Source organism: Lolium rigidum, chromosome 5 (genome assembly GCF_022539505.1).
Source record: "Lolium rigidum isolate FL_2022 chromosome 5, APGP_CSIRO_Lrig_0.1, whole genome shotgun sequence".
NCBI lineage: Eukaryota > Viridiplantae > Streptophyta > Magnoliopsida > Poales > Poaceae > Lolium > Lolium rigidum.
In genome coordinates, this window is record NC_061512.1 from 166,688,250 (window position 1) to 166,697,553 (window position 9,304).

General features: G+C 40.7%; 1 protein-coding gene across 1 annotated transcript; it reads left to right on the forward strand.

The window, feature by feature from the left end:
• Window positions 1-477: 477 nt before the first annotated feature.
• Window positions 478-8,941, forward strand: LOC124652661 (probable LRR receptor-like serine/threonine-protein kinase At1g56140). The gene is made up of 24 exons (XM_047191700.1): window positions 478-577; window positions 1,427-1,610; window positions 1,700-1,771; window positions 1,860-1,931; window positions 2,036-2,107; window positions 2,228-2,299; window positions 2,418-2,489; window positions 2,571-2,642; window positions 3,442-3,513; window positions 3,608-3,682; window positions 3,786-3,860; window positions 3,954-4,025; window positions 4,117-4,182; window positions 4,282-4,341; window positions 4,675-4,719; window positions 4,825-4,889; window positions 4,989-5,368; window positions 5,448-5,646; window positions 6,914-7,075; window positions 7,165-7,283; window positions 7,515-7,725; window positions 7,812-8,043; window positions 8,136-8,283; window positions 8,413-8,941. The coding sequence occupies exons 2-24, from the start codon at window positions 1,483-1,485 to the stop codon at window positions 8,746-8,748; spliced, it is 2,877 nt and encodes a 958-aa protein (XP_047047656.1). The 5' UTR covers window positions 478-577; window positions 1,427-1,482; the 3' UTR covers window positions 8,749-8,941.
• Window positions 8,942-9,304: the final 363 nt, after the last annotated feature.

Sequence of the window (9,304 nt, forward strand, 5' to 3'; positions counted from 1 at the left end):
CTAAATTAACTAAAGTAATGCACAAATCCCCACTCAAATACGATCTTTAATTTTCTTATCTATTCCAGTTAACCAAATCCCAAGAATATTTTTAGCATTTGTTGGCGGTGTCATATTAAAGGTTAAGTACACAATCAAATAAGCTTTGCAAAGTTACACATAATGAGCAAACGATCCACTGGCTCCTCCAAATCACAGAATACACATTTTTCAGACCCTGTTCATTTTCTTTTCGTCGAATTATTCTTAGTAAGCTAAATGTGCGGATGGAGGGAGTACTTCTGAATGAACCTTGTACGGTTGGCTGTACCTGGCTGGCTTACCTCTGGGAGCCCCACCAATCCACCATACACATAACACATGTCCCTTTTTCAAATTTTGTCTTCTTATATTGTCCCGGCTCTCTCTCCCCGAAGCTACAAGAGGACGAGCTAGTAGGCTAAGCTAGAGCAAGGCAGACAGAACGACTGAGTAATGAGGCGGGGGAGGCAGCTCCTCCATGGCGCGGCGCTCTCGCTGCTGCTTTTTGCGGCGGTTGCCCATGCTCAACAGACGGCGAGGACTGATCCGGGCGATGGTGAGCATGCTGGATTTCGTCTTTCTTGAATCTTAAGTGCTCGTTCCCCCACGCTGTTCGTTGCTGAACCATTGCCAGCTGGTGATCCGCCATTCGCCTCTGTTTTACTCTGTTCTTCCATCAAACTGCTAAGAGCATCTTCAATAGCATTGCTATATTGGATGCTAAAATTTTGATACGGAAAAAGGAGAGAAAATTTATAGCAATTTCAGCAAAAATTTGCTTTCATAGCATTTCTATAAGAAGTCGTTTGGTATTCATAGGTGGGTTGTTTGGTTGCCACAGAATTGAACCATCATTTCATTTAGAAAATCCAGCAAAAATAACACTGTGGGTAAACACAATTCCGAGCTGAGACTTGTCATTCACGTTTCTTTATGGAAGCCATGTACAAATTTAATATTAAATTTTACTGTCATTTGCGATTCCTGTGACAACCAAACAAGTGTCTTTGGAAGCCAGACTTTCCTTTCATTTGTAGCATCTTGAAATGAATACATTTTATTTACATTGTAATTCTAGAAATGGACATTTGTTGGTTGCCATAGGAATCGCAAAAGAAACCATGCTTGCTTCTGAATTTTTTTCCATGGTTCCCTGGCTCGGTTCGTTCCCAATTTCCCATCCTCAGCAAGCAAGTATGAAGGCATGATCTTGCTGTTCCAAGAAACCAGCACGTTCGGGATGCCTCCGTCGGAAGGTCAATGGAGGGACGTCGAGTCTCTCCGGACAAAAGTCAGAAACCATGTCCGGTTTCCTTTATCTGCTGCCTATCGCCCGTCGGATCCCCATCGGACGGCCCAGCCAGTCAGCCAGACGTCTTTTTGACCCGTCTCTTTTGTCTCGCAGCGGCGGCGCTGAAAGCGGTGTTCACCAAGCTTGGCCAGGCTTTGTCCGCATGGGACATGAGCTTCGACCCCTGCACCGGCCAAGCCGCGAACAGCACCAACATAGACCCTCCCTTCAACCCGGGCATCAAGTGCGGACTCTGCACCGGCACCGGCAACACCTCTGTCTGCCGCATCACCAGGCTGTAAATAACGCCAATGTCCCCATTCTCCCCTGCACGACCACAGCGTGTTCGGCGGATTGCCCACGGCTTACGAGACACTTTTGATGCAGGAGAATATACGCCTTGGACGCAGTCGGACCGATACCGGAAGAGCTGTGGAATCTCACTGCATTGACCAATCTGTATGAACTCGAAACCGAAATCTGTATAACATTCCAGCCTCCCACACCAAGTTCACTTCTTATTGTATCTGATTCGATGCTGTTTCAGTGATTTGGGGCAGAATTACTTAACAGGGCCTTTATCGTCGCTCATTGGGGAGTTGACTGCCATAGAGTACATGTGAGATTCCCAACTCTGATCATGATTTCATGAGACTAAATTAACATATTACTTTGCAATTCTGTGCATCTAATCTAACGCATTCTCTCTTTTGAACATATAAGAAATCTTGGAATCAATGCGTTATCTGGACCTTTACCAAAGGAGCTCGGGAGCCTTACCAACCTTTTATCACTGTAAAGATTTTTGTAACTACAAATTTAGAGTTAAATTCAGTTTCAATAGTAATTATGCTGATAGGCTTTATGCCCTTTAGAATATATACATGTCTAACCTGAATTTTTGTGTATTTATAGGAGCATTAGCTCAAACAATTTTAGTGGATCGCTTCCTTCAGAACTGGGAAACCTGGCAAAACTTGAGGAACTGTATGTATTTACTGAATTCTCGGCAATCAATTTTCCATCTGCAAAGCCAACTATCTTTTCGCATGGACAAGTCAGTTCCATGTCTAATTTGGGATATTTCTGTATTTCTCGATAACAGGTACATTGACAGTGCTGGCTTTACTGGTCCACTACCATCATCACTTTCCAGGCTCACAAATATGAAAATACTGTATGTCTGTAGTTAACGTGCTGTTGACATTATAATGTTCCACACCATTCAATCTTATGTACTTTTCTTCTCTATGTTTAGATGGGCATCAGATAATGATTTTACTGGGCTAATACCTGATTATATTGGGAGCTGGAGTAATTTAATAGATCTGTAAGATTGCTACTGATCTCAGTCACAGTAATTCTGTTTAAAAAATGAAATTTCTGCAAATAATATGGGATATGCTATTTACACATTTAAAAGAATATTTTTTGCAGGGAGCTTTGAAAGAAATCTGTGCAGTTTGATATAGTTATATACAATCTAAGCTTTAGATTGTGCAAAACATAGGGCTCCTTTGATTCATAGGATTTGTATAGGAATTGTGTAAGATTTAGATCCTATAGGAAAATTTCCTACACAAGTTGTTTGATTCATAGGAACCTATCCTATAGGAACTAATCCCATAGGAATCTTGTAGTGTAAATCAATCAAATACATTTCATCTTCTCATAGGATTCAACTAGCCATGACATTCCAATCCTATACTTTTCCTATTCCTATGCTTTTCCTGTCATATGAATTAAAGGAGCCCTAGTTGGTGTGGAAGTGGGATACTCTTCAAAATAACTGTTTTTGTCCCAGAGATAGCATTTTAGGTCCTAGAGCCTTTATTGACCACACTGGTCTTTTTATGTGGCATCTTACGAAACACTGCGTCTTCCTTCCCAAACCGTCCAAACTTATGGTTGCTAGTTTCAGATAGAGTGATACTGTGATAGTATCAGTAAGCATTGAATCACTAGAAATACTATGTAGTTTCTTCTATAATAAGTTGTGCTTCTACCTGCATAGATTCACTTTCTTTTGTTTTCAGAAGCATAGATCTCTCTCCTCTTTCACTACTAGGTTGCTGCATCCGTCAAGAAGGTGATTCTCTAAATGACTAACTTGAGGTATGGCATTGTAGGAGGTTTCAAGGCAATTCTTTTCAAGGTCCGCTTCCAGCTACCCTTTCCAATCTTGGCCAATTGACAAACTTGTAAGTGCCTATTGCCAGTGATAAGAGCTAAGTGTCATTCTTAAATTTCAAGGTTGCAGCAGAGAAAAATTAATAATATACTTCTGTTGTGCAGACGAATCGGTGATATAGTAAATGGAAGTTCTTCTTCATTGGCATTCATCACTAATATGACATCTTTGATCACCCTGTATGCATAACTTGTTATTCAGTTATTGACTCAAATGACAGTTCCAATTTGTTGTAATTCACCGAGTTGTTATCTTAAAACTTGTATTATGTTCTTTTTGCAGGGTGTTGAGAAACTGTAGGATATCTGATAAGCTTGTATCACTAGATTTTTCGAACTTCACAAGATTAGGTTTATTGTAAGCATTTTATTTCGACAATAAATTACAGCCCTGTATTGCTATGGATTATATATTGGTGTATGACATCTTCCATGTCTTGCTTTTTTACAGGGATTTGAGTTTCAACAATATCACAGGCCAAATACCACAAACTTTGTTTAACCTGAGCTCACTCAGCTTCTTGTATGGACTCTCTTGACTTGACGTGTATTTCTGTGGAAGGAAAACTTTCATCATTCTTCTCGCTAATCTTTATAAATTTTGTTGTGACTAGATTTCTTGGGAACAATAGCCTTTCCGGAACCCTTCCAAGCTCAATTGGATCTTTACTTAAAAATTTGTATGCACTGTGGTTCAGTTTTATTTACAGTATTACACAATAAAAGAAGGGAGACGTTTATTTAATATCTAATGGTGCTTTCATATTCTTATTCTGTAGAGATTTTTCTTACAATCAGCTATCAGGAAGCATTCCTTCTTGGGCAAAAAATTCACAGTTGTAAGTTACAAGTTCTGAAACTCCCATTACTGGCTGAACGAAATCCAGCCCAACTAAGGCTTATTAGGCTTATAGTGTACACATGAAATAAGCAAGAATCATATTTGATAAATATGAAAGTCTATTTTGGTGCATCTGTCGAGCATTTATAAAATTGTGTATAATGCCTATTGTTTGAGAAGTTAGGCATTAATCTTACAGCCTGGTACTAATCGAGCCAGTTATTTAAGCCTCACTAAAGTTGTCTTATTTAAGCTATAGCAAAGAAACCCTAAATATGCTCTGCGGTATGAACAGTGCCTTCTAATTGTTGCTTATTATTCATTCTCTTAGGAATCTGGTGAGCAACAATTTCACTGCTGACAGTTCCAGCAACAGGTTCGTCCATATTTTAACAATATCTTCTCAAGACCCGAAGAGATAGTTAGTAAGCTCTCTCAGCTTGTATTTTGGATTCAAAATGTCACTCTGTTACGTTTGCAGTGTCTTACCTACGGGGTCGATGTGCCTTCAGCGTGATACACCATGTTTTCTTGGTTCTCCACAGTGTGAGGCTTCTGCTTTTGCCATTTTAAGCATATGCCTACTCGAGGAACTGTAAAGCTGCAAAACTAATACCACTATTAAATAATTTAACTTGCTTGCAGCTTCTTCCTTTGCTGTGGACTCTGGTAGTGTTCGATCCATAACAGACTCAGATGGCCCTATCTATGAACCTGATGATGCCAGTCTTGGACCTGCATCATATTATGTTACAGGAGCACCAACATGGGGTGTTAGCAATGTCGGAAGGTTCATGGATGCATCAAATGGAAGTTATATAATATACAGTTCGCAGCAGTTTCAGAATACACTTGATTCGGCACTGTTCCTGAATGCAAGGATGTCACCGTCATCTTTAAGATACTTTGGAATTGGACTTGAGAACGGAAACTATACAGTTACACTTCAATTTGCAGAGTTTGACTTCCCAGACGCTCAGTCCTGGAAGAGCAGAGGTAGAAGGGTTTTCGATATATATGTCCAGGTAGGTTCTTGCTGGTAAGTGATAAGCATTACTCTTAGCTTATCAGCCATTCATATTTTCGTTCTTCTTGTTTGAATAGGGTGAGCGTAAGGAGCAGAACTTTGACATAAAGAAGGCGGCAGGAGGGAAATCTTACACTGCAGTTAGGAAGCAGTACACTGTTCCTGTTACCAAGAACTTTCTTGAGATTCATCTCTTCTGGGCTGGCAAGGGCACTTGCTGCATTCCTAATCAAGGATACTACGGGCCTGCAATATCAGCTTTGAGTGCAACGCCAAGTACTCCCCTTAACTTGAAATAATGATTTTCATTCTGATTACCATATCTTTTCCAAGTTAACTTGGATAATTCAATTTTTAAATATGCTGATACAATTCTGAGCAGTTACCAAAAAAAAGCAAACGAAAATACTAAAGCATTGATATAAAACAACTAGGCAGGAAAGTTCGGCTTGCCGCACGCTTGCCCGCCGAAATAGGTCGATCCACACTTAACGATAAAAACGTGGGAAACTCGTTCTGAAAGATATTTAAGGTTTTCCTTATTAACTGGATCAATTTCCCTCTTCTATAAAGCAAAGGCAGAGCTCCTGCCGTTTACAGTAAAAAAATATATTTAAGGCAAAACACTATCTGCACTATTTTCTAAGAAGGAAAACATATATTCCATTGGGAACACAAGCTGGGAAAATCACAAACAACCAAGTTCTTGTACTGCACCCAACACCATCCCACCTTTGTTATTCATTGCTAGCAGTTGCAAATCATGAGACCACTGGAATGAAGGCATAAACATCAAATCAAACAACTTGGGTCAACTTAATCAAAAACATAATAACATTTTCCCAGCAAGGGTATGAGATGGGAAAGATATCGTCAAGATATTGCAGTAAAGGATTCAAACAAAATTCAGAAGACACGCACTACAAAATGGTGAGCGGAAGAAATTTACCTCGCCTTTTCCAGAACTGTTCTTCCATGGCATAATAGCACCGTTAAAATTTCCATACAGCAGCTAACGTGTCGAACTGCAGAAGGGAAAATGAAACAAACCATCACCAACAGTTCAGTGCTCAGTACCTAAGGATCAGGTCAAACCATCTTGTAGTTGATCTATACTAGTGCTAAGTATCTATAGCTAGCTCCTCTCGGGTTCCAACAATTATTCAGAGAGACAATGCAGGAACCTACATTGAAACATGAAATGTCGATTTCGCTCCTGACTAATGAGCCAAATTATGGGGCAACCACCGCACCACCCATTCCGATCTGAGCACTCACATATCAGCACGTAGAAACACTCGCTGATGGCCAGCTACGGTAAAAGGCAGGCTCGCTGTTTAGTGGGTATAGTCCAGGATCGCTCCACATGTTCGGATCGGACGGTTCAGACCAAATGAGAGCTGAGAAGCCTTAGTTTCCTGTGAGAATATTATCTTTAGATGAGGGTTGATACTATACAGATAGTAGAACTTTTATTTGGACCTCACTTTAAATATACTGACTCTGTTGACATCACATTTTTCACAAGTGAATTTTCTGTCAGATTTCACTCCTACAGTACTTAATGCTGGGGCAAAGAAGAAAGGTAGTAAAGCAAGTGTGATTGTGGGAGTTATAGTTGGTGTGGCAGTTTTAGGATTAGCAACACTTGCCGGTCTCTTTGTTTGCATACAGAAAAGGCGAAAACTATCACTGGAGGAAGAAGGTATGGGATATATTAGTATCTCTTTGTGTTCTAACTGGGAAAATGAGCAGTTGAAGTAAAAAAAAAAAATCTTTTGTGATGTCTTGCAGAGTTGTACAATATTGTGGGAAGATCTAATGTCCTAACTTATAGTGAACTGAGGTCAGCTACTGAAAATTTCAGTTCTAATAACCTTCTTGGTCAAGGAGGATATGGGTCGGTCTATAAGGTTAGTTCATTCTGTACTTACAGTCTTGAATTTCCTTTAAATGTTCGTTCCAGAAGGAGCTTCTGATAAGCTTGTAGTATAAGTAAACATTAGAATTTTAAAAGACAAACCTGTTTATGCGGGTTAAAATTTTATAATTATTTTTTCTGCATGTACATGCCCATAAAATTCCTAAAATGAAGGGGGAATCTATTTCAATGTATCTGGACTGATGACAATGTCTTTTTGCAGGGAAAATTAATTGATGGTAGGTTCGTGGCAGTGAAGCAGCTGTCTGAAGCATCTCATCAGGGCAAAAAGGAATTCGCGGCGGAAATAGAAACTATATCTCGAGTGCAACATCGTAATCTTGTGAAGCTGTATGGTTGCTGCCTTGAGGGCAATAAGCCATTGCTGGTTTATGAGTACTTGGAGAATGGAAGCCTGGACCGTGCTCTGTTTGGTACAAATTCTGTTGATTGACGCAGCTGCATATCTACAAATTCAGGATTAGTATAGACAACTAAAAACATAAACCTACATTTGCAGGAAAAGGGAGAGCACACTTAGACTGGCCAACACGTTTTGAGATATGCTTAGGCATTGGAAGAGGTCTGGCATATCTTCATGAAGAATCTAGCATCCGTGTTGTGCACAGGGACATAAAGGCCAGCAATATCTTACTTGATGCCAATTTCAATCCTAAGATCTCTGATTTCGGGCTTGCAAAACTTTATGATGACCAGGAGACACATGTCAGCACGAAAGTTGCTGGCACATTGTAAGTGCATTTCCATCTTGCTATTCTTTACGTTCAGGTATTGTTTTCTATACATATATATGCTAACGATGATTTTCCTCTCATTTGTCAAGTGGTTATCTCGCACCTGAGTATGCGATGAGAGGCCGCATGACAGAGAAGGTTGATGTGTTTGCGTTTGGTGTTGTGGTGTTGGAGACTTTAGCTGGAAGACCTAATTATTACACTAAGGACGAAGACAAGGTTTATATATTTGAATGGGTAAGCGCCAGGAGCAACTATAGGCCCCGGTGATCTCTTTTTATTATTCATTAAAAGATCATTTCCCCGAATAAAACATGATTGAAACTAGTTAACCCACCCGAGTGTGTACCATCTCGATGTTTTCAGGTCTGGGAACTGTACGAGCACAACCGTCCTCTAGACATGCTCGACCCGAGGCTTGAGGAGTTCAACAGCGAGGAGGTGCTCCGGGCCATCAAGGTGGCACTCATCTGCACCCAGGGCTCGCCCCACCAGCGTCCGCCCATGTCGAGGGTGGTGGCGATGCTGATGGGCGATATTGAGGCCCCTGACGGGGTGACCAAGCCCAGCTACATCACGGAGTGGGAGATCAAGGGCGGTGGCGACACCAGCTACATGATCTCTGGCGTCAGTGGGCAGTCTAGCTCGGCCGCGTGCGGCCCGTCGCAGATCCTGAGCTCTGACATCTACGATGGCCGTTGACATGATTCTCACGGTCGACCGATCAGTCCATGGCGGCTTCTTGTGCTGCAGATTTGTTGAGAATGGCTGCGTGAATGTAGGTTTGATTTCATTTGCTACTGGTCATATTTGCATTGGCGTTGGAACTGTATATAGGAGTAGCATATGTAAAGCTTTATGTGCACGTGTAGGTGAAGCTGTGTATTCTTTGGTTCTCTTTGGACGTACATAAGATTTTTTTTTTTTTTTTTTGGCTTTTGACTTTCAAGTTCGAAGAAGGCTCGTTCGTGCTCACGAGCTTGGTTGTGAATATTAGAGATGTAATATCTGATATTACATCTCTAATATCCCTTGCATGGCATATTACATAGAGAGATACGTATGTGTACTACACCATACGTATACATGTCAATACATATTAGATATTACATCTCTAATAGTGAAGAATGTCTGTCTAGTAATGGGGATACTACACTTTGCAATTTCATCCTAACTTTTTAAACTGGACCATGAGCTACAGACCTTGCAATTTCATCCTAGCTTTTTAAACTGGACCATGAGCTACCACTAGTAGAAA

What these genes read in the sequence shown, in the direction of transcription:
- LOC124652661 (XM_047191700.1), top strand. Translation starts at nt 1,483, where the DNA reads ATGAGCTTCGACCCCTGCACCGGCCAAGCCGCGAACAGCACCAACATA. An exon ending in GTCTGCCGCATCACCAGGCT is followed by an intron (nt 1,611 to 1,699) that starts GTAAATAACGCC and finishes CTTTTGATGCAG; the next exon opens with GAGAATATACGCCTTGGACG. An exon ending in CTCACTGCATTGACCAATCT is followed by an intron (nt 1,772 to 1,859) that starts GTATGAACTCGA and finishes ATGCTGTTTCAG; the next exon opens with TGATTTGGGGCAGAATTACT.